The sequence below is a fragment of the Eubalaena glacialis genome, chromosome 1 (assembly GCF_028564815.1).
Source record: "Eubalaena glacialis isolate mEubGla1 chromosome 1, mEubGla1.1.hap2.+ XY, whole genome shotgun sequence".
Taxonomy (NCBI): Eukaryota; Metazoa; Chordata; class Mammalia; order Artiodactyla; family Balaenidae; genus Eubalaena; species Eubalaena glacialis.
In genome coordinates this window covers 15,832,972-15,857,765 of record NC_083716.1, presented here as the reverse complement: position 1 = coordinate 15,857,765, position 24,794 = coordinate 15,832,972, and the positions used below count along the sequence as shown (strand labels likewise).

The 24,794-nt window shown below is 37.0% G+C and overlaps 1 protein-coding gene across 2 annotated transcripts in view; it reads left to right on the top strand.

Annotated features, from left to right (window-relative positions):
- FHIP2A (FHF complex subunit HOOK interacting protein 2A) overlaps positions 1-24,794 on the top strand; it is a 34,613-nt gene that overhangs the window by 1,082 nt on the left and 8,737 nt on the right. For both annotated transcript variants that reach the window (XM_061193073.1, XM_061193065.1), the window contains exons 2-13: positions 6,582-6,660; positions 11,071-11,240; positions 12,939-13,043; positions 13,484-13,606; positions 18,295-18,588; positions 18,767-18,963; positions 20,378-20,492; positions 21,100-21,176; positions 21,261-21,453; positions 21,968-22,137; positions 22,521-22,664; positions 23,541-23,631. In XM_061193073.1, the coding sequence (XP_061049056.1) occupies positions 6,582-6,660; positions 11,071-11,240; positions 12,939-13,043; positions 13,484-13,606; positions 18,295-18,588; positions 18,767-18,963; positions 20,378-20,492; positions 21,100-21,176; positions 21,261-21,453; positions 21,968-22,137; positions 22,521-22,664; positions 23,541-23,631 (1,758 nt within the window). The remainder of the gene's footprint in view (positions 1-6,581; positions 6,661-11,070; positions 11,241-12,938; positions 13,044-13,483; positions 13,607-18,294; positions 18,589-18,766; positions 18,964-20,377; positions 20,493-21,099; positions 21,177-21,260; positions 21,454-21,967; positions 22,138-22,520; positions 22,665-23,540; positions 23,632-24,794) is intronic.

Below are 24,794 nucleotides of genomic sequence, written 5' to 3'. Positions count from 1 at the left end.
TTTCAGTGAAAGGGGTCGAGTAGCTTTACTCTGGTTGTTTTGCTTTACGCTGGCAGAATTGCCCAAATTGAAAAATGCACCCTGTGAAGTTCATAACAAGTGCAGTTTTGCTAGACGTTTTACTTTGCTAGTTTTAAAAATGTCATTCTCTTTCAATGTTCAGTTTGAGTGATACAGCACATTCAAATCTACACAACTTTAAGGAAAAAAAAAACAAAACCCAATTGCAATAGAACAGTTTTTATGGCCAGATAAAAATAAAATGGATTTTTAAAACTCAGTAATGGAAACGAAACTTCAATACAATTTTTATTTTAAGTGCTGTGTGGGAAATGTTTAAGAGTCATTTTAGCTCTACTACAAGTTCTTGAGAAAATGAATGTATCAAATCAAGCAAGACAGGGTTTTTCATAGGTGAAGAGCAGTATTACTCATGAGGGAGACGACAGTTTTAGACTTTAAGGCAATTTTTAATTTTCCTTTCTTGGCTTATACACAATCAATCTACAGCACCTTATTTTAAGAATTTAACTGAAATTTATAAAAAACAGTGATATTTACATTTTATATTATTCCTTAACTTAAAGTACCAAGAAACATTTAATTTTTAACACTCAATACAGCTAAATACTGAGATAATTGGGAATAAAAATTTATTACATTATTTATATTCTTTACTAATTCAGGCTGATATTTACAGAAATAAGTAGTTAGAAAAAGAAAGATGGCTTTCATGCTTTCCCAGTAAAGACTCATTTTTGTCCAGAGACCTGTGTTCTCTGTCTGCGTTATCTTTTTATAATTGTATATGTTAGCATCTACCAGATTATCCATGTAAATTGTCTGACTCTGGCTCTGTAATATCCAGGTTCTCTACTTTGCTGAGGTTAGTGAGAAAAAGTTAAGAGTGGATTATATTCACCTGGTCCTAGGAGTTAATGCACTGCATTTAGAAAAGTAATGTTTTTATTTGCTTAGCATTAATGTTTTCAGCTGTGATACTTCCCAGTTTACCTTGATAAGAGGTTCAATCTTGTGAAAAATTTTTGGCATACTTTTTTTTTTCCTCTTTTAACATTCTCTTGGGAATGAACTCATGTGTAATGCTGAATAAGCCATCTTTGCGGTATTTGAAGAATATTTTTTTTTCCTAGCCCAAGATTGGTTTACATTTATTCAGTTCTATTTCTTTATTTCCTTGACATTTTTTTTCTGTGTACTAATCTTACCATTCCTCAGTTTATTTCATTAGCTTTTCTCTGTACTCCTTTTAATTTGTATGCCCAATTAGCATTTTCTGATACAGTATGGCAATTATCAGAATTATCAGGATTCTACAGAGATGGGAGATAATCCTATAAGCAGATTCTGACATGACCTTTTTTCAGTTGTGTCATTGTGTGAATCTCTAATGTTTTCTCAACCGTTTTGGTATTATTATTTCCTAGGTTTCTTTCTTTTTTTTTTTAAATTAATTTATTTTTGGTTGCCGTGGGTCTTTGTTGCTGTGCGTGGGCTTTCTCTAGTTGCAGCGAGCAGAGGCTACTCTTTGTTGTGGTTCTTGGGCTTCTCATTGCCGTGGCTTCTCTTGTTGCGGAGCATGGGCTCTAGGCACGCGGGCTTCCGTAGTTGTGGCTCGGGGGCTCTAGAGCGCGCAGGCTCAGTAGTTGTGGCGCATGGGCTTAGTTGCTCCGCGGCATGTGGGATCTTCCTGGACCAGGGATCGAACCCGTGTCCCCTGCATTGGCAGGAGGATTCTTACCCACTGCGTCACCAGGGAAGTCCCTTCCTAGGTTTCTTGATTCGATTGGATAAGCCTTCAAATGGTTTTTTAGGGTCAACCAGATACATATTCATTTAAATGGAGTTTAAGTGTAGAGTTTTCCTTATTTAATTAATGGTTTCTTCACATTTCCTGTTAACTACTTAACAAGGATGAAATACAACTAAGATGTTTTCAAAGATCAGTATTTGAAGATGTGTTATTAAGCTGATAGACTGCATTTTGAATTTAGGGGAGAAATTCACACCTTGATCAAAAACAAAAACTGTAACGTAACTCTTGCCTCCTGTTTCAGAAATGACAGTTTTCCCTCAGCATACAAATGATTGGCCAGTAAGAGTTATGAAATGAATCTATTCTTTTAGCCAGTTGCCACAAGTCACACGTCTGAAATCAGGCCTTCCATGTAGTTCTGAGGTGGATCATTTTAGTACAGCTTCTCCAAAGGATAAATAAAACACCTTCCATTTAGTACAATTCAACATTTGTTGAGGGCCTTTGTCTATGTGAGGTTATCTGCCAGGGACTAATATCTTTTAAATTCCAGTCAGTTCCATCCTTGAGGGCAGATTTATTCCAAGAGGATAAAGGACAGTGTCAGGAAAGAAAGTTTCATCTACCTTAACTAATTAATTCACTGGAAGACATCTTTCAGAATTTGAATGCAACATTTTCTTTTTAAATTATAGTTGAGTTAATGATGATTGTTGGGACCAGCAATTCCTTAAAAATCTACTCTGCACTAGGAATGAAAGCATCAGATGAAATATATGTAGTGTTTTCTTAAGTGTATTCTTTTCCAACAAGTGATCTTTAACTTTAGTCCTTTAGTCATTCGGTAAATATTTTATGAGCCCACCAAGAAAGCATGGCACAGTGCGAGTTCACAGTGAGAATGCATTGGGAGACAAAACAGAACACTGGTTAAAGTACAAGCAGTGCACAAGAGTGTGGCCTAGCCCCTAGAGCCAGTCAGAGCAGGGTTCCAGGCTTGCCTCTGCCCCTTGCTTTTTCACTAGACAAGTTACTTAGTCTTTGTACATTTCAATTCCTCATTGTAAAATGGAAATAATTGTACCTATCTGATAGAATTGTTGTGAAAATTAGGATGAGATTGTGTATATGAAGTGCTTAATGCCGTGCCTGGCACATAGTAAGTGCTTAATAAATGTTAATCATTATTATTATTATCTGGATGATTGTTCAGCCAGTGAGTTCTATAGGAGGAGGAGAGTAAACACTTAGGGTTGGAGTAGTTGCAGAAGGCTCCCTGGAGGAAGTGAGACTTGAGCTGGACTTTGGAGAGGCAGAGAAGATAGGATGGGCGTCTGGAAAGTTGCAGCGGGGAAGAAGCATTTTAAAAGATCTGGGCATGGAATGTTCATGATACATGTGAGACTGCAGATGTGGCTTTGAGAAAACTAGTTCTCATCTGAGTTATCAATGTAGGTAGGTCCTTTTGTGTGGTAGGCATTTTGGAGAAAGAGATTCCAGGTTTCTAATTACAAGTAGTGTTTCCTTGGGCAGGTCAGTTAATGACTCAGGTGGTCTTAGAGTTTATTGTGAGAATTTAAGACCACATGGTTAAGTGTAAACTTTGTAGCACTGTGCCTGGCACATTACTACTCATTAAATGGTAGCAACTGCTGTTTATTCACTCAATAAACGTTACTGAATGCTTACTATTTGCCATCATTGACTTGGAAACTGGGGATTCAGTGATGAACAAGATGATATAATCTTTGTAAACTCATTGAGTTTACAATCTAGTGGAGAAGATGGATAACTCAACAATTACAAACATGGGACAAGGGCTGGGAGAGAGTGAGCAGTCAGTCAGGGAGCGGGTGCCACAAATGTGTTTGGAAACGACTATAGCCTCGGCAGGAAGTCTGGCAAGACTTCTCAGAGAAAGTGATATCCACGTTAGATATTCAGGTCAGTTATTGGTTGAGATAGTGATCGATCGCATGAATTTTCAAAAATTTAATCTCTGTATTGTAAGAAGTTACCTCAAATTAGAATCCCCTCATGCTGATTCACACATCTTTTTTTTTTTTTTTTAGCCCAGAGCGTAAATGTTTTTATGTAATGATAAAACATATATTTGGCATGTTATAATTTGAAATGAAAGAGGCAAGTTTACTAGGAAGTTTTACTTAAATAAGAAAATTTATTCATGTTTGAACAAGATTGTTACTAAATTATTAGCAACTTAGAACTGTTTCACTGTCTCCGTAAATAGGTTTCTTATTTAAAGCAAATTTCTACAAGAGATTCACAAGTAAGCAACACCATCCTGCTTTGAATTTGACTGTAACAGCAAAGGCGCGGACACAAATCATTTAAGACCTCTGATTTAGTAACTTTCCTTGTAAATAGAGTTAAATCCCGTGGGTGAAATAATCTGGAACAAGGATGCTGTAATTCCATATATACCCTGGAAATTCCCTTGGAAAAATTTAACAAGTCATAATATTTACACATAAGAAACTAGGTACATTTTTTGAAACACCAAATTTCATTTGGGTTTGTCCCAATTGTTAATACATAATTAATTAATAATAATTGTTGACACTACATAAAGTTGGTGTGTAAAAAACCAGGCCCAAAAAACAAGAGAAATTTTATGTGTTTTGAGGAAGATTCTAAAAATAAGTAGCTGATTAAAACAGACTTTTTAATCTAAAAATTTCAGGAAGATTATTTTTCCAAGTTAATTCTTTCTTTCCTATTTTTCTTTTTAATTGTTTTCTCAATCTCCTACAAGTTATTTCTTTCCCCATGTTCTTGAAGTATTTAATCCCAAAGGTTTTAACTCCTTTGTTAAGAGATCTTAAAGTCTTTTAAAGTTTTTCATAGCATTCTATTTGGAAATGAGGTGAATATTTATATTTTCTTAATTCAGTACTATTCAGAGTGGTACGAATACGCACATATGAAAAAGCTAGCATTAAGATGTTGATGATTGCTGAAAATTTTTCAGGTCCATTTTTTTCCTAAGTACAGTTCATCTTCTGGATTGAAACACTTAAGATGTCATGAACAATGCTTATAATTTGTGCAAGAGTTTGGAAATTGTTTTGACAGGGTTTCGGACTTTGAGGTTCCTGCAGGAGACTCCAAGAAATCAAAATGGAACAAGTAGAAGTATAGGAGTAACATGACCTCTTAGGTCATCTGTTTAGATGAATATATGAAAATGGACGATTATGCTGCCATAGTTTAGGTTCCCAAAATAGAAACCTATTTGTTCTTTTTTTTTTTTTTATAAATTTATTTATTTTATTTTTGGCTGTGTTGGGTCTTCTTTGCTGCACGTGGGCTTTCTCTAATTGCGGCAAGCGGGGACTAATCTTCGTTGCATTGCGCAGGCTTCTCGCTGTGGTGGCTTCTCTTGTTGTGGAGCACAGACTCTAGACGCATGGGCTTCAGTAGTTGTGGCACGCCGGCTTCAGTAGTTGTGGCTCACAGGCTCTAGAGTGCAGGCTCAGTAGTTGTGGTGCACGGGCTTAATTGCTCTGCGGCATGTGGGATCTTCCCGGACCAGGGCTCGAACCCGTGTCCCCTGCATTGGCAGGCGGATTCTTTTTTTTTTTTTTTTTTTTAATTTATTTATTTTTATTTTTAGCTGTGTTGGGTCTTCGTTTCTGTGCGAGGGCTTTCTCTAGTTGCGGCGAGCGGGGGCCACTCTTCATTGCGGTGCGCGGGCCTCTCACTATCGCAGCCTCTCTTTTTGCGGAGCACAGGCTCCAGACGCGCAGGCTCAGTAGTTGTGGCTCACGGACCCAGTTGCTCCGCGGCAGGTGGGATCTTCCCAGACCAGGGCTCGAACCCGTGTGCCCTGCATTGGCAGGCAGATTCTCAACCACTGCGCCACCAGGGAAGCCCGGCAGGCGGATTCTTAACCACTGCACCACCAGGGAAGCCCGAAACCTATTTGTTCTTAAGTAAACTGGGTCAACTCTGTACTTTCTGACCAAAATTTATTGACGATACTAGGACTGAGAGAGAGTTCTCTCTCTTTCTCTCACTCTTTTTAAGGACAAGAAAATGTTTTAGAAGGTACATCCAAATCTTTTTCTATCCATTTAACACCCATTTGAAATACTTGTAAATTTGCTATGAGATGGCTGAAGGGATATAATTTTGGTCTTAAAACTTCTGAAGTAAATTTCAAAATTAAAATATAAAGCACTTTTGACTTTGTGGAATTTAAATTGGTAGTGTCTTGTTCATGTAGTTATTTTGCTAAAAATATGCACTGCCTAATCTAGGCTTAAAAAGAAAAGATTCACTAATGTATGTCATTGAAAATACAGAACAGTTTTAATCTGATTACAGGGTTGACTTTGGTGATGTGTAACTAATTACATAGCAGCCTTTTTACTGTCTTGCATTTCAAAGTCCTAGGTACAAAGATCCCTGGTTATCGATAATTCCATTTTACTGATACTTTAGTAATAGAATATTGTGTTTTCTTGTAACGCTGTTACTTTTGAAGCCATATATATAGTAACTAGTGTCAGGGGAGGGGAAAAAAAACCCCCAATACTATAATATAATAATAATGCTGATAAATGTGTTTGTCCTCTTTCTTAATAAATCATTTTTACTTTCTTGGATTTGACTCATTTTGTTTCTCTTTGATATTGACATAAAGAATCAAATTAAAGCTCACCCTTTATTCTTATGCTGCTTTTGCATCATTAGTAGACAAATACAGAGTTATACTTAATGGGAAACTTTTAATGCCATTTTCTTAATTGCTGTGGTCTTTTTGTTTGTGTTTGTGTAGCTTGCACCTTCTCTTCCTTTACAAGAAGATTTTGTTTATCACTGGAAGGCAATTACCCATTACTACATAGAGACTTCGGGTAAGAAACAACGCTAATATTAATTAAACAGAAAATTTGTGAAATGCTAAAACACATTTCAAACTAGTTTTCAAAGTTATTTTACATTAAACTTATAAACAATTAATTTTACTTTTAATTCCTCTCATAGATTGATTCAAAAGTATATGTGTTGAACACCTACTATGTGTAAGCGTTGTTCTAGGCACTGGGAAGTATAACAATCAAACAGACAAAAATCTCTGTCCTAACGGAGCTTATGTATTGATTGGGAGGAAGCGAACAATAAATAAACGAACAATAAATAAACAAGTATACATAGTGTGTCAGATGATAAGTGCTAAGGAGAAGATGAAGCAGGCTAAAAGGGATAGAGGTGTGTGTTGGGGAGTGGGGGTTAGGGGCAGATGGCTATTTAAGATTAGAGAAAGCCTTGTTGCCCCAGGTGACTTCTGAGCTGAAGTCTGAAGGAGGAGGAAGCAAGCCTGGGGGCACCTGGGGGAGAAGTTCCAGGAGAGCACCCAGCGCACAATCCCTGAGGCTGGAGCGTGCAGCACTTGGCGTATACTAGGAACCACAAGGAAGTGTGGCTAGAGCAAGTGAACAAGGAGGGAAATGGGAGGGGGTGACAAAAGACAGGTGAGGGTGCAGATTCACACAAGGCCTTGTAAGCCATTGTAAGGGCTTTGGCTTTTACTCTAAGATGGGAAGCCGTTAGAGGGTTTTGAGCGGAGGTGTAACATAATCTGTTTTAAAGGAATCACTCTGGCTTCTGTGAGAAAATTAGATTGAAAGTATGCAGAGGTGAAGCTGGCAGAACAGTTAGGGGACTATTGCAATGGTCTGAGAGATGAAGGTGGCTCAGACGAGGGTGGAGGTGTAAGAAGTGATTGTCCTCTGGGTATACTTTGAAGAAAGCTTTGTTGGTGGATTGAATATTGGGTATGAGAGTAAGAGTCGTGGATAACTCCAAATGTTGGGCTTAGGCGGTTGGAAAAATAGAAGGGCCACTCACTGAGAACGGGGAGACTGCAGAGGAGCAGGTTTGTGAGAGCATTATGGACATGTTTAGTTTGAGACGCCCATTATATATGCAATTGGATATGTCAAGTAGACAGTAGGAAATAGGAATCTGTAGAGGCCTAAACTAGACATATGGAATTGAGACTCATCAGCATGTAAGTAGGATTTAAAGCCTTGAGACTGGGTGAGATTATCTAGGGATAGCTAAGGATAGATGGAAGAAGGAAAGTGTTCAGGAACTAAACCCCTGCACTCAATGTTTAGAGATTGGGAAAATGAGAATGACAGCAAAGGAGATTTTGCTTTTGCCAGTTCGGTAGCAGACAGCCAAGAGAGAATGATGTCCTAGAAGCTGGAGGAGGAGAGAAGGATCCAAGTGTCAAATGATGTCAAGCTGATGAAGGCTAGGAACCGATCATTGGATTCAGCCATGAGGAGCTCATTAGTGGTCTTGATAAGAGCCCTTTTAATAGCAAGGAAGAGAGAGGAGACCTGATTGGAGGAAGTTTCAGAGAAAATGGACAGAGAGCATATATAGACAGTGTGTGAAGACTGCTCTCTTGAGGAGTGTTAGTGGAAAGGGGGGCTGAGAAATGGAGCAACAGCCACAGGGGAGATGTGGCATTGAGGGGGTTTTAAATTTTTTGTAAAGATGGAACATACTGCCATTTGTACTTTGGTGAGAATGATCTAGTGGAGAAGGAAAGGTGGGTACGAGAGTCATATGAGATCATTTCTGAGCCATATCCTTCAGTTGGCAAGTGGGGTATGGGATCCTAGTGCATTAGTGGAGGCTTAGCCTTCATAGACTTGTGGACAGTTCATCCATAAAATTAAGGCAGAAAGAAGAACATATGGGTGTAGATTCAGGAAAGGGGTAGACATGGTATAGGGAGTCTTTGGAAGTTATTTTCTGGTTGCTTCAATTTTTCTTAGTGAGTAGGCTGAAGAGTGAATATGGGGAAATGTGAATAAATTAGGTCAAAGGTTGGCAAAATTTTTCTGTAAAGTGTCAGATAGTAAATATTTTAGGCTTTGTAGGCCATACAGTCTCTGTTGCAGCTACTCAATTCTGTTGTTATCGTGCAAAAGCAGCCATCAACAATAAATAAAAGAATAGCATTCTTTTGTTCCAATACAACTTTATTAAAACAGATGGCAAGCCTGGGTCTGTCCCATGAGCTGAAGTTTGGCAACCTCTGAAGTAAGGAAATAGAGTAGCCTTGCTACATAGCACTATGGGCTCCCTTGAGGAATGTATAGGTAAACGCTAGTGGATGTGCAGATTGGGCATGTGTTTTTTAACTGAAAGGAAACATGAAAAAAAAATAGTTGATCTGATAAGCTGATGGGGTCATAGATAATTCTTTAAAAGAAAGAAATTCTTCATATTTGTATAGTAAGTGAAAATCAGACTATCTATATCTATATATACACCTTTAGGTGTAAAATATAATTTCTACCTTAATTTGGATGTTTAGACAGAAGATCTACAGAAAAGTTTTTTGAGAGGAGCTGCCTTTTCAAATGACTATTCTTAGCCCTTGTGACTTTTTCACCCCTCCATGGTCTTAAGGAAATGCTTTACAGGAAAGCCTATGAGTTCTTGCTTTAAATGATTTTTTTGCAGTCTCATAGCAGAAACAAGTGTGTACATTACAATAAAGTATGGGACAAAAAGGTGCATCAGGCACAGAGAGAGAAGGAAGAAGGGAGAAATAGGAGGCAGTGTCTGACCTGGGCTTTAAAGGATGAGCAGTAGGTTTTGAGGTAGATAAGGAGGGCAGAGGCATTTCAGATAGAAGGAATAGCTTATGCAAAGGCACAGGGATCTAAACATGGTTTGGGATGAGAGTGGACGGCAGAAACTAGATCTTCTTGAGAGCTAGGATTTTAATCCTGTCAAGTAGAATTTACAGTTTATTTATTTCTCAAAAAAAAAAAAAAGTCTTTTTGATTATTTTTCTCCAAAAATAAGTGTAATCAGACCATGCTTAAATATTCATTCTCTCCTGGAATGTTGATATAAAGTCTGCAGTAAAACAGGTGAAAAAACATTTTTAAAAAACAAATTTCAAATAAAATTACACACTTTTCTATTAGCCCTAGGCTACTCATTTTAGAAGAATATGAAGTAAGACATCATAAGTTAACACTTCTTGAATTCTCACTATGTGCTCAGGCACTGGGCTTTACACAGAGTATTTCGTTGAAATCATACGACAGCACTTACTGGTGTTGATTAACTCCATTTTACAGATGTTGATGCTGAGGCTTAAACAGTTTGCCCAGGTCATCCAGCTAAAAGTGGCAGAGCCAAGATTTGAATTCAAGTTGTCCAACTCCAGGTCTCATGCTCTTAACAACTGTCCCATACTATATCAAATTTGATACATATATGTCCTCCTGGGAAACAAGAGTGTCCCTTCTCTTTCCATTGTTTTCTCCATAAGGCTTTAGTATTATGGTTTAGTCTGTGTGTGTGTATATATAATACATACATGTGCATATGTACAGACAAAGCTTTAAATCATCAGATACAAAAAAATAAAAAAATTAAAAAAAAAAATCATCAGATACATAGTATACCAGGATTGTGTAGTATAAACTGTAGCAGTACTAAGTAAAGGAGAATAGAGACGTAAATAGAGACGTAAATAAGAACTTGTCATTCCCTAATATATTTTGTATTTAGACATTCTATAAAACTTCACATTTTATTGAGAGTAATTTAACCCTTATGTAATAAAGATAGGTTAATAAAACCATGTGTTTTTGATGTGTAAAAAGTATCCATGAATTTTTATTTTGAAAAATCAATATTTTATAAGAATTCTCCTGAGAAGCAGCTTTTACTTTGGGAGTAGGTATCTGCTAATGAGAGGAGAGGTCAGAAATTTTTAATAGAGGGATTTTCTTTGGGCTCCTCATGTTTTCAAATCTGGAGATGAATTGGGGACAGTAAGTGCATTGTTACAAAGCAGTGCAGCAGTGAGCAAAAACAGAACCTGTCCTCTCCTCATATCCTACGTTATTCAGCTTAACATTCACGGCCAACCTGTTTCTATATAAAGAGACCTAAAGTTTAGATCTTCTGAACTGGCTAATTGAAAAAAAATTTTTTTAATTGTAAGTGAGTGCAAAATTCTGATGTTGCTTGTATTTTTTCTGATCGTGTTCCCATTCCCCATATAAATGGCTCCTTTTCTGAATTACTTTGCGTGAATATTAGCTTATAGACTATCTTTCAGAATATAGATTGTTTTTGAATAAGATATAAGCCTCACTTAAGTGTGTGTGGTTCAGATTTTTCTGTTTGAATAGGAACAGGGAAATATAAAGAGTATTTTAGGTGCAAATGTGCAGATAAAAATGTTTGAAAATTTGATGAATGTTTTTATTGTTTAGATGATAAAGCCCCAGTGACAGATACAAATATTCCATCTCATCTGGAACAGATGTTGGTTATCTTGATACAAGAAGAAAGTGAACGGGAATTTGGAGAGACGGGGCCATGTATGGAGTATTTACTTCATCACAAGATCTTGGAAACATTATATACCTTAGGGAAAGCTGATGTAAGTTCCTAATCCACGTGACGTTCTTGGGCATGTAATATATGTATTCATGTCTTAGAGATAAAGAAGCTGCCAAGCACTAAATTTAATTGTAGAGTTGTGTATTAAGTATGGCAGGATTCAAGTCAGTATGTGGAAGAAAAAGAAAATTGTATGGCCTCTGTGAACGTGACTTTCCATAGATACAGCGAAGCTCCCAAATGCTCTAGACAACAACTGGTACTTAGGCTGCTTAGAATTACAGTGTAAACATTTGTGAAAATAAACTCAAGTGCACACACTCAGAATCAAAGGAAATGAGTAGGAACCCAGTGAAAATTGGGTTACAAAAATAGGAAGTATTTTTCATAATCCTGAAAGAAAATGTCACTGATTATTCTGACATTAACTCTACTGATGAGTGGAGCCAGTTTCAAGTAAGTCTCTTTGGTTATCTTCCTCCTCTTTAAAAACTAGGAGGTGATCACCAAGGGGCCTCCCCCAGCTCTAAAAATCTGTGGTTCTGTTCTGTGAATTTCTATAATATATGATGTGAAAATCAAACTAGAAAAACCCCAAGCTAATAGACATGTTTAAACACCAAATAGAATTATGAAATAGTATTGAAGACAATTTCCTTTTAACTAAATCTGTAATACTCCATTTCATTTCTAGGTTAAATTCATTCTATTTATATTTTCTAGGCAACATGTTTGCTCCCTAACATCCTCCGATTCATTCCCCTCCTCCCTTCTTTTTCCTGTTCCGTGGAGAGAGGGGTTATGCAACATTATATTGAACAAATATTAATTGACTTTGGAGCAAATATTAGTAATTATACTACTAGGAAATTTAGTTTGATATTGGTGATTATAAGTATTGTGTTTTACCTGAATAATTGAAGGTATTTGCTATCTTAAAATATTATTGTGCTCAAGATTATAGCTTATGCTATTTCCAGGTAACGTGTCTATGATGATGTTTTGGAAATACTTCTTTTGTGACTATACTTTAAATCTGAGGCAGAATAAGCAGGTTAACTATAGAACATATAACCTTGTTAACTCATACTCTCTTAACCTACAACATGGGTAATCGTCAGGTTTACCTACTTTTCAGCAAATATTTAAAACAATTGGCATGTTATCAAAACTTATTTATTAAATATTCATTGCCTATAATAATCATAATGTAAATAATTTTGCAACTAATTTAGAACAGCATTGTTAGAATAAATCACAGCAGTTTATACGTAGGATTCCTTTATATAATATGTGTTAGAAGGCTTCATTACTCCTACACGTGTATGATTTAAGGTTATTGATTACCTGTCATTAGCGTAAGCGATAAGATTCTGCCTTTGCTTTGGCTGGGGAGTTTCCTGTTACCCTAGCATTTAGAATATAAACAGGTTGGCATTGCCTGAGCCAAACTCCAGTCTCCATGGCACATTATCACCAGGCTATTTGTAATTACATCAGCCTGTGGTCTCATACACTATATTATAGTCCCAGCTGTAATTTTATTTATACAATACCAGTCAGTAATAATTTGATGGAGAATTTTATTCTGATAAAGTCATTAACTGGCTAATTGCATTGATTTTTGAAGGTGGAATATATTCACGTACATTGCCTCTCCTATTTTTTAAGCTTTTGAGTAAGTATGTTTGCGTTGTCTGTTTTTTTCTTGTTTGCTTTTCTTTTCTCCTACCCCTAGTGCCCTCCGGGGATGAAACAGCAGGTTTTGGTGTTCTATACCAAACTTCTGGGGAAAGTCCGGCAGCCACTACTTCCACATATTAACGTGCATAGGCCAGTGCAGGTATTTTGTTCCCTTTACACAAAACTTTTCAGTTTGCTTCTTTTCGTATAGAAATAATTTTATATGATTTTTCTAAAATAACATACAAATTAGCAAATACTTGAGCTTTCTTTATGCATGATGATGTATTAAATGCACTTCATGTCTTTATATTTCTCTTTTAAAATTTTATACATTAATTTTACCATTTACTTATTTCCATGACATGTCAAGGAGAGTTTATTATATAACTCATTAATTTTTTAGAGTAACATATTTGAAAAGCTTACTGCTAGCAAATTTATTTTGATATAGGTGACTGTAAATAGTGTTCTTTCCGAAAAATGCAAGGTATTTGCATTATTTGAAAATTTTAAATATCCTGAAGGTAAATGAATGGCTGTTTACATGTTTATAAAAAGTAACCTAAGTTTAAACATTTGTTTTAAATTGTTTGACAGAAATTAATTCGACTATGTGGTGAAGTCCTTGCAACGCCAACAGAAAATGAAGAAATTCAGTTTCTCTGCATTGTGTGTGCAAAGCTGAAACAAGATCCCTACTTGGTTAATTTTTTTCTGGAGGTATGGTATACTTCTTGTCAACCTTCAAAGTATGTGTGTATTAAAATTATTATGAGAATTGAATTCTGTGAATAATATTAGAAGGAATTACTTCTTTGGGAATCAGATAGCTTGTTTTACTTCCCAGAATTTTCATTTAAGAGCACTGTTTTATTTTAACCTGAAATCTCCTGAGAAAAACGATTCTCAAAGAATGTGATTGAGCCAGATGTATGGGGCAGTATAGGGGCTGGACAAATACAAAGCCAGGGCTTAGAAAGAGTACAGCTTGAAGGGCAAATCAGGGAGAGAGAAGTCACGGGAATTTATAAGCTATCATATTTTCAGCCAGGCTTGCTCAAGTGCAGAGTGTGGGTAACTTGACCTGGGGTAAGGATGGTGTGTGCAGATTTGGACAAGATGCGAAGCGTCATGAGTTACCTCCCCACCCTGGTGTAGCAGTTGGAATTGCTCTACTATCTTGTACTATCTTTTCATAGCTGTAGTCACCGAATCATAGTTTACTTAAATCAATTGATATTTGGATTTTATTCCCAGTTTTAAATTAGAAAATAACTTTTATGTATTTCCTGCTTTCATTTACTTTTTCTCAGCAGTGAAGTCATTTAGGAATATATTAGAAAAAATGTTTTTTTGTTTTTTTAGTTAAAAAAAAGTTTTTTCTTCTTTTTTTCAGATTGAGGTATAAGTTAGAGTACAACTCAGTCTTTCTGATCCACCATTCTATGAGTTTGACAAACACAGTCGTGTAACCACCAACACAATCAAGATATGCAGTAGCTCCATCACCTTACCATATGTCCTTTCCTGGTCATCCTGTTTCCACCTCTGCCCCAAGCAATCATTGATCTGTTTTCTGTCCCAAGTTTTCTCTTTTCCAGAAAGTCATAAAAATATAATCAGCCTTTTGAGTCTGGCTTTTTTTTTACTTCATATAATGCATTTGAGAGTCATCCATGAGTTTGGTCCTTTACATTGCTGAGTAGTATTCCACTGTATAGATGTACCACAGTTGTTTATCCATTCACCAGTTGAGGGACTTATGGGTTGTTTCCAGTTTGGGGCAATTATGGATGAGGCCACTGTAAACATTCACAGATTTTTGTATGGATTTAGATTTTCATTTCACTTGGGTAAATACCTCAGAGTAGGATTTCCATATCATGTAGTAAGTGTATATTTGCAAAACTCTTCCTAAGTGGGTTTTTCATTTTGCATCCCATGGACACTGTATGAGAGTTCTGTTGTTCCATGTTCTTGTCAGAGTGGGTGTTGTCAAGTTTTTTTGTTTTGTTTTTAAAACTTTTAGCTGTTCTAATAGATGGGCTCATTTTTTTTTTAATGTTTATTTATTATTTATTTATTTATTTGTTTATTTTGGCTGTGTCGGGTCTTAGTTGTGGTATGTGGGATCTTTGTTTTTTTTTTTTTTGGTTGCAGCATGTGGACTTCTTAGTTGCAGCATGCATGCGGGATCTAGTTCCCAGACCAGGGATCGAACCTGGGCCCCCTGCATTGGGAGCTCGGAGTCTTACCCACTGGACCACCAGGGAAGTCCCTGGGCTCATTTTTTATTCACTTTATTTAATAAGTAATTCAGGATCTTATTCTGCACTCTTACTGGAGGTAGGTAAGCAATGAAGCTGCAAAATTGCATGAATTTAAATTTCTAGGTTAGTGTTAAGGACTATGAATGCCTGATTTTCATGGTATGCATCATATTTTGAAAGTTTGCTTCAACATGGCTGGAATAGCCTTATGATATAAATGTATCAAATATCTCGATTTGACTAAGTGAGATTTTTCTTCTCAAAGTTTTTTACTAAAGTTTTCTTAGATACCTAAGTTACTTTATTTTTTTAAAAAATTTTTATTTATTTATATTTTGGCTGCATTGGGTCTTCATCACTGCACGCGGTCTTTCTCTAGTTGTGGCGAGCTGGGGCTACTCTTCGTTGTGGTGCATGGGCTTCTCATCGCGGTGGCTTCTCTTGTTGCGGAGCACAGGCTCCTGCACAGGCGTGCAGGTTTCAGTAGTTATGACACGCGGGCTCTAGAACACAGGCTCAATAGTTGTGGTTCACAGGCTTAGTTGCTCCCGCGGCATGTGGGATCTTCCCGGACCAGGGCTTAAACCCGTGTCCCCTGCATTGGCAGGCGGATTCTTAACCACTGAGCCACCAGGGAAGTCCTGATACCTAAGTTACTCTAGATGCAGTAGATTTTCTTCCAACCTTAAGCTTTAAGGAGTTTTTCTCAGAATCTCCGAAACTTGTTTCAGAAGTACACAGCCATAGATCAGAAGCAGAGAAAATTTGCAAGCATATGTATGCCTGCCTGTTTTCAGAGAAACATTTACATTTCGACCTCAATACCAAAAACACCTTTCTGAATTAGTGTCATGACTGCTATAATGCAGCATGTTTATAGCACATACTTCTCCAAAGCCTGAGGTGCTAGGTATCTCCATTTTCTGAACTGATCGGACTACCTATACACTTTTAATGTCAGTTATTACAATCTCCCTAGCATTAGAGTTATTTATGTGCATTTTAGTTTTTCTTCCTGGTCAGTAAGCTCCTTGAGGACAAGGACTCTATCTCATTAATCTTTAGATCCCCACAGCTTCTCTGGTATCTAGCACAATGCATAGTAACTTTAATTAACTCTTATTGAATGAATGAATCTTTAGAGAAATGCAGCTTTATTACTGGTAAGTAACAGATAATAATAGAAGTACTTTGCAGTTCTTGAGCATGTATCCCCTGAAATCTAATCTCTCTGTTCATTTATATCAGCTAATAGATACATCTGCTGTGAATTAAGTGCAGATAGTAGATGAGTTAGAAACATTTTTGCTGTAAAGGAGTTCGTAGTCTGGTGATGAGGGTAAGACTAATGTTCAGATACTATAATCTAAGGTAGAGTAAGGTGAGTATCATTAGGAAAGGCAGCATGGAAGAGGTTGTCTTTGAAATGAGCCTTGACAGATGTTTAGATAAGAAGGGGTGAGCATAAGTAAAGGAGTGAAGATACGAAAGTTTGTGGTGTGTTCACATAGTTTAATTAGGCCATGTGGTAAGAAAAGGGCCTAGACAGATAGGTTGGAACTGTCAAAGGCTTTGAATGGCAGGATGAAGAGTTTGTACTTGCTTGCAGAGCTTTTTCAAAATGCAGGTTCCTTGGTTCCACCTCCAGATATTCTCATTCTGCAGGTCTAGGTGAGACCCAGGAATCTGCATTTTTATCAAGCCCCACAGAAGACCACAAGGCCAACAGTCCTGAGTCACACTTTGAGGAACACTAGTTTAGGGAGTGATTGCTGTTCTAGGATTACTCTTCCTCTTGCCATTCTTATCCCAGGTGCCACGCCCAACAATAGTATTAACGTTTTAGATGGAATAAAATGTTTTACATTCATAAAGACTGTGATATGCAATTGACTTTATAGGAAATACGGAAGTTGTTTGCGATATTCATGTAGTTCCTCAGAATTGTTTTCTTTTAATATATGTGCTCTGAGCTCAATTTCTCAAGAAGATTGGTCTAAACTCTACTTTTAATAGTAATAAAAGTGATTTATAATAACTATCATATAACTTTGGAAGTAGAACTTTGAGTTCATTCAGCATTTAATGCACTTCTGTGATGGGTGAAACACTCTGATAGGCCCTGCAGAGAAGCGGGTTTATGATGAATTCTAACTTGTGTGAGTGATTTGACTTTTGCTCTTATGTTTAAATGGAAAGCAAGATACTTTTACCTGGAAACTAAAGATTTGCTTCAGTTTAGATTCTTTTTGTGTTTGGGTATATGTGGTGGGGGGAAGGGTCACAGTATTTCAAGCAAATCTTAGTTTTATCCTCAAAAACACGAGTAAGAATGCCCTCAGAATGTTGATTTATACTTACAGAGCAGAAGTATAAGGAAAAAACAGAAAAATCATCTTAGAAAACTGGTTTTAGAAGAGTCAACATTGGGGCAATGTATTTTTAGTAGCCCAGTGATTAGAAAACAATTAACTGCAATTGAAACTTCCTGAATCTTTTTTTTCCTCACTAACATCAGTTGTTTTCAGTAGTAGTCAAATAGTTATCGCTAATATTGTTCATTGTTTATAGTCGGTGTAAAACAGTTTGTAGATCGTGTTCTGAAGAGTATCATAAACGCCTATGTAATTTTTTTTTTTAACATCTTTATTGGGGTATAATTGCTTTACACTGGTGTGTTAGTTTCTGCTGTACAACAAAGTGAATCAGCTGTACATATACATATATCCCCATATCTCCTCCCTCTTGCGTCTCCCTCCCACCCTTCCTATCCCACCCCTCTAGATGGTCACAAAGCACCGAGCTGATACCCCTGTGCTATGCGGCTGCTTCCCACTAGCTATGTATTTTTCATTTGGTAGTGTGTATATGTCCATGCCACTCTCTCACTTCGTCCCAGCTTACCCTTCCCCCTCCCCACGTCCTCAAGTCCCTTCTCTACGTCTGAAACGCCTGTGTAATTTTAAAATATCTAAAACACAGTTTGTTTAAGTCTGGGTATTTTCATTTGTCACAACACGTATCCATTGCCACAGTGGCTAGATATTGAATGTTAATTATAGAAAAACCCATTAAAATATGATTTCTATTACATAAGGCTTTTGACGTGAATCTTACAAAACATGTATTCCTTTTCAGAACAAGTTTAAATCACTGACTTCTAAAGGAGCACCAAATGCAACTTCAGAAGATGTATTAAAAGGTCAAGATTCCTTGTCAACAGATACAGGACAGTCCTGTCGGCCAGAGGAACCGTCTGGTGCTTCTGGAATGGAGCACACAGAGTTAGAGGATGCGCCTCCTCCTCAGCTGGATGATCTGTCCACAGGCTTGGACAACCTCAGCATCGCTTCACTGCCAGAGGCTACAGTTGTTCGTCCAAACCAGGATTACAACTTAGTGAATTCTTTGTTAAATCTTACTAGAAGTCCTGTGAGTCATCTTCTTTACCTTTTTTTCCCTCTAACATAATCTCAGTTATTTGCACAGGGAAAAAAAATCTATTTTTATTTTGGTGTAAAACTTTAAATCCGTTTAAGTTGAATTTTTCCAAACAACCTGATATATGTCTAATTCCAGCATTGAAGAGGTTATGTGTCTTTCCCCTCAGGATGGCCGAATAGCTGTGAAAGCCTGCGAGGGCTTGATGCTGCTAGTGAGCCTGCCAGAGCCAGCGGCCGCCAAGTGCCTCACGCAGAGCACCTGCTTGTGCGAACTGCTCACAGACAGGCTCGCCTCCCTGTACAAGGCCCTACCTCAGTCAGTGGACCCCTTAGATATTGAAACAGTGGAAGCAATTAACTGGGGGTAAGAGCTGCTATTTCTGTTTTCCCGTAAGAGTGACTTCTTAAACCTACGCTTTTAAATCCATTTCCATTTTGCAATGATAGAAATCTTTAGTTTTGAAAAATATAACATTGCTAGTGATCATTAAACAGGATTGTGTTTTGAGGCTTGTTTTAAAATTTGTTATCAGGAATGAATTGGCGTGGGAACAGTCCATCTGTTACATAGTTAAGCTATTTTCCCTCTGTCTGTTAATAGTGATCAATTACAACCTTAACTGTGTTAAGATCCATAACTTTATCTGACTATATTTTTTAAAAAACAAAAAACCCTGAGAGGAGGAATCTTCTCTTTTATAAATCAGCTCCACTGCCCCTGGGGCAGTCTCACAGTTCATGACCTGCCTGTGTGGAACCTCGCCTCCTACCTCTTTGTTTCACCCCTTCCCCCCAGCTTTTAGGGCTCACCCCTTGATTCTCATATGAAAATATGATTATTGAGGAACATTTATAAGTTATTAAAAACTGTAAAGCAGCATAAATAAAATTACCCATAATCCCACCACCTGTAAGCAGTATAACATTTTGACATAATAACCTGTTATTGTTTCTCTGTGCATTTTTTTTTTTTTTTAATAAATTTATTTATTTATTTATTTTTGCTGTGTTGGGTCTTCGCTTCTGTGTGAGGGCTTTCTCTAGTTGCGGCGAGCGGGGGCCACTCTTCATCGCGGTGCGCGGGCCTCTCACCATCGCGGCCTCTGTTGTTGCGGAGAACAGGCTCCAGACGCGCAGGCTCAGTAGTTGTGGCTCACGGGCCCAGTTGCTCTGCGGCATGTGGGATCTTCCCAGACCAGGGCTCGAACCCGTGTCCCCTGCATTGGCAGGCAGATTCTCAACCACTGCGCCACCAGGGAAGCCCTCTCTGTGCATTTTTAACCCTGCTTTGGTTCTTACTTGTTTTTTTCCACCCTATATTGTCAACATCTGCCAGACCCACTCGTTAACTTTACTACTGGGTGGTATTTTAAGTCAGGAAGAGAAGCAAACCAGTTATTTCCTCTTGCAGTCCCTTCTTTATGTTTCTTTCCTTCCATCCTAGTGGCTGAGAACCTCCGACTTTTCATTTCCTTTACTTGGTCAAATTTATGGTGGAAATATGAGGACCTATCTCAATGGTTTTTCTGCTGCAGCTCCATTCTGCTTCAGTCTCCCTCCACTTAATGAGTGAAAATTATTCAGAACTTTCATTTAAAAGGTTTTCTCTTATCTTTGGCTTTTATTTATAAAACCCTCTTCTGATTGTCATCCAGCATCGCCTGTGTAAATGTATCATACTGTGTGTTCATTCACGTGCCTTCATCTCCCCTTTTGTACTGAATTGGATTAATGCTTTCGGATAACTTTGGACTTCAAATTTCTTCTGTGTCCTATAGCTTGGACTCATACAGTCATAAAGAAGATGCTTCTGCATTTCCAGGAAAACGAGCCTTAATTTCATTTCTCTCCTGGTTTGATTATTGTGATCAACTCATAAAGGAAGCACAAAAGGTTTGAATATTTCGTTGTTTTTTACTGATAACTTAAAACTGTAAATATCAACTGAGTAAAATTTGAATCCTCAATTTATATTTTTAAATATGTCTTAATTGTCTTAGGATAGCACAGTTAGTAGTTTATATCCCTAAGTATATCTTAATTGTCTTAGGCTAGCACAGTTAAATAAATAAAATGAAATAAACCAAAAAAAAGTGTATATATACGTGTGTGTGTGTGCATGTGTGTGTGTATTACAGCTCTGGAATAAATCGAAGTTCCAGTTCTGCCCATATGTTTCTTTTAAGTATTATAGCATAACCCTTCGCAAGGTAACATTGGCCTCCCTCCATTTCTCCTCTTTGGGGAGATGTTAATACAATAAGTGACTGGGATAATATTTTTATCCTGTTTGTCTTTGTTCTTGGAAATTTAGATAACATGTAAAGGACCCAATAGCTAATGTCTCATCTAGGTTTATATGCCATCAACAAGATGGTCAGTAGGCAAGTTTGTTTTTTCACATTAATTCAGATGGAGAGTGCAAACTGACTTACGGATGTTATAAATTAATCTCTTTCCCATTTTAAAAAAAGATAATGATACTTATACTATGTTCTAGACTGCTGCTGTTGCCCTTGCCAAAGCTGTTCATGAAAGATTTTTTATTGGTGTTATGGAACCTCAATTAATGCAAACGTGAGTGGCCTCTTTACTTAAAAAAAAAAAAAATCACTGTGTTCATGTTATTTTTGCCCACTAATTACTTGTTTGTGTTGCCAGTTCTGAGATGGGTATTCTGACATCAACTGCTCTGCTTCATCGCATTGTTCGGCAAGTAACCTCTGACATTTTGCTTCAAGAAATGGTGTTTTTCATCCTTGGAGAACAGAGGGAACCAGAAACTCTGGCAGAAATCAGCAGACATCCTTTAAGACATAGGTTAATTGAACATTGTGATCACATATCTGATGAGGTAAGCTATGTAAGGATTTAGAATTGGACTTAGATGTTTTGACGTACTGACTTTGATGTCCTTGTGATGTTTTGAATATAGCCTCTTTTTTTTTTTTTAAATTTATTTATTTATTTATTTTTGGTTGGGTTGGGTCTGTTGCTGCGTGCAGGCTTTCTCTAGTTGCAGCGAATGGAGGCTACTCTTCGTTGCAGTGCGTGGGCTTCTCATTGCGGTGGCTTCTCTTGTTGCGGAGCACGGGCTCTAGGCGCGTGGGCTTCAGTAGTTGCACCACTCAGGCTCAGTAGTTGTGGTGCACAGGCTTAGTTGCTCCGCAGCATGTGGGATCTTCCCAGACCAGGGCTCGAACCCATGTCCCCTGCATTGGCAGGCGGATTCTTTACCACTGTGCCACCAGGGAAGTGCCCTATAGCCTCTTTTTTTATGTGGCTTTTTATTTTGAAAATTGAAAGCCTGAAGAAGAATCGTTTATTTAAACTATTTTTCAGTTACCCTTTATCATTTTTGGTTTCAGATAAGCATAATGACATTAAGAATGTTTGAACATCTTTTGCAAAAACCCAATGAGCACATTCTTTACAACTTGGTCCTAAGAAATCTTGAAGAAAGAAACTATACAGAATATAAACCTGTGTGCCCAGAAGACAAAGATGTAGTGGAGAATGGATTAATAGCAGGAGCAGTGTAAGTTTCTATCCAACTCTGTGAGTTTAGCATTTCATATAGAATCATAATTTCTCCTCTCTTATTTCCTCTCCTTATTCTTAAAAAAAATACCTCTAACAGTTTAAAAGTTTTTTAAAAATAAAATTTAGATGTCCTGATCTTATTGTCCCTTTAAATTACAAGTGGCAGTATATAGTCATTAAACGTAACAAAATCATTATAGCCTTGAGTTTGATGTTAGTATAAAATGTTAATTTCTCTAAAAAATATAAATATATTCATTATTCCTTAATTCTTTTATTAGCAAAATTATGTAATATTTTCTAAGAACATAGCAGAGAATCTTTTGGTTTAGAAGCTATAATAAAATTTTTTTTTATACATCATTAAATTAAACTTAGAGATCTGGAAGAGGATCCTTTGTTTACTGACATTTCACCAGACAACACTTTGTCAAACCAAGAGTGGCTTAGTTCTTCACCTCCTGCTTCTCCAGACCACCCCAAAAATGATGGGAAAACTGAAGTCCATAAAATTGTAAATAGGTGAGTTGCTATATTAATTTGACTTACATCTCTTTTACTTATTTTTATAACATGTAATAGCTCTGCTCTTTGATCATTATAGAGATATGTTATGAATTCAGTCTTCCCTTCTTTAAAGATTATGTCAGCTTTTTGAAATGCTTATGTAACTAGTGACAGCCTAGGGGCAACGATCCATACAAAAGAGAAAAGCTCTAGAGTAGTAGTGGTTAAATAAATCTTCAAGGTCCTCTACTTATTTTTAATGTAAAATATTTTAAGTAATTCCCAGTTGGAACAACATTGAGAATTTCCAGTTTGACAAATTGAACTTATTGGCCGTGTACTCACATGTGTTAAGCAGAGGGCTATTCCTTTTTTTTTTTCTTTTTTAGCATTTTTATGCTGTTTTTTTTTAAGTGCCCTTTCCCGGCAATTTTCTTCTTTTCCTTCCTTTGCAATCCTGTCGCTGATATGCCTGGTGCTGGGAGGTGACTTTAGAGAAGACTGCATGTGGTGTAAGATGCACAGTTAGGGTGCATGAAAATCGAAGGTTCAGTTACTTAAAAGCCGGGTTCCTGAGACTAACAAATTTCACGGCAGTCGATCATTGTCCTGTAATGTAAAAAGAGTCGAGTCTTCTTCTGCTTGATTCTACTTTAAGTGGAATGAGTAATTTTTAAATAAAACTTTTAAAATAATGACAGAGTATTTAATCAGTGAATTGTAGTACTGATTCAAGATTAAGTACTTACGAATATACAATTTTACTTTTCAAGTTTCCATTTGCATTAATACTTGGCTAAGCTGAAGATATTGCTAGGTATTTTAACACATATAGAGATGTTGAATTGTGAGAGTATTTGTGTTATTGATTATGGCATTTTTTCATTTAAGTTTTCTCTGTCTGGTACCGGATGAAGCAAAATCATCCTACCATGTGGAGGGCACGGGATATGACACCTACCTCCGAGATGCTCATAGGCAGGTAAGAGAAGTAACTAGTTTTTGACACGCAATCTAATAAGACTGCACACACGTTGTCACATTGCCCACAGTCGTTTCTCCAAAGGTTTCCCTTTCTCTGCAAGACCTGAACTCCACTCTCACCACTTGAACTTTTTGCCAGTGACCTGACTTTGCATTTCACTAACTGTGTGTCTCTATCTCAAGATTTCTTTATGCTCCCTTCCCCACCCCCCCTCCTTTTCTTCCCTTTCTTCCTGCCCTTGAAATTATATGTCCCTCAAATCCTTTCCCCTGCTGATCTAAAACATGATTTTTAAATAATTCTACCCACCGCCCACCATTGCCCCCAGCCCACAGGCTATAGCCTTTCCTCTTCACTGTTCTTACTCATCAGTAATTCACAAGTGCTGGCTCTTCATCCCCTGCATCCCAGCTTTCCACCTTACTGAAAGTACTTTCCCAAAGGTCTCCTCTTAGTTATTAAATTAAATGGTCTTCTCTCAGTCATCTTTCCCCTCTGTAACATTTTACATTTTTACCAAATTCCAAATTTTGAAATGTCTCAAGTCAGAAAAATATACATTTAATTTTCATTTAAATCCTTTGGGTTAAAGTGTGCTCTTATTGATAATTAACTTGCATGCGCTTATAGTTAATTCATGATGCTTTAAGCCTGAATTCAAGTCCACATTACTATGTGAATAACTAGAGTAATGCAAATACATTCATGTAACAATAAAATAGAGGCAATGAAAGTAGTACCAACCTCAGTAGTACTGATTGGATTTTTAAACTGCTTTGATTCTTTCTGTAAAGTTTCATTTCCATATTCTGATCACAGTTATGATTGTTTCAGAAATATTCGACAAGACACAAAAAGAATAGAAAAAATTTTTACTTTCTAGCTCAGAATTTCAGAAGTGTTAATATAAAAATGCTTTATTACTGGACAGGTACATGTAAAAGTATGAAATTAGAACACTCCCTAACACCATACACAAAAATAAACTCAAAATGGATTAAAGACCTAAATGTAAGGCCAGACACTATCAAACTCTTAGAGGAAAACATAGGCAGAACACTCTATGACATAAATCACAGCAAGATCCTTTTTGACCCAGGTCCTAGAGAAATGGAAATAAAAACACAAATAAACAAATGGGACCTAATGAAACTTAAAAA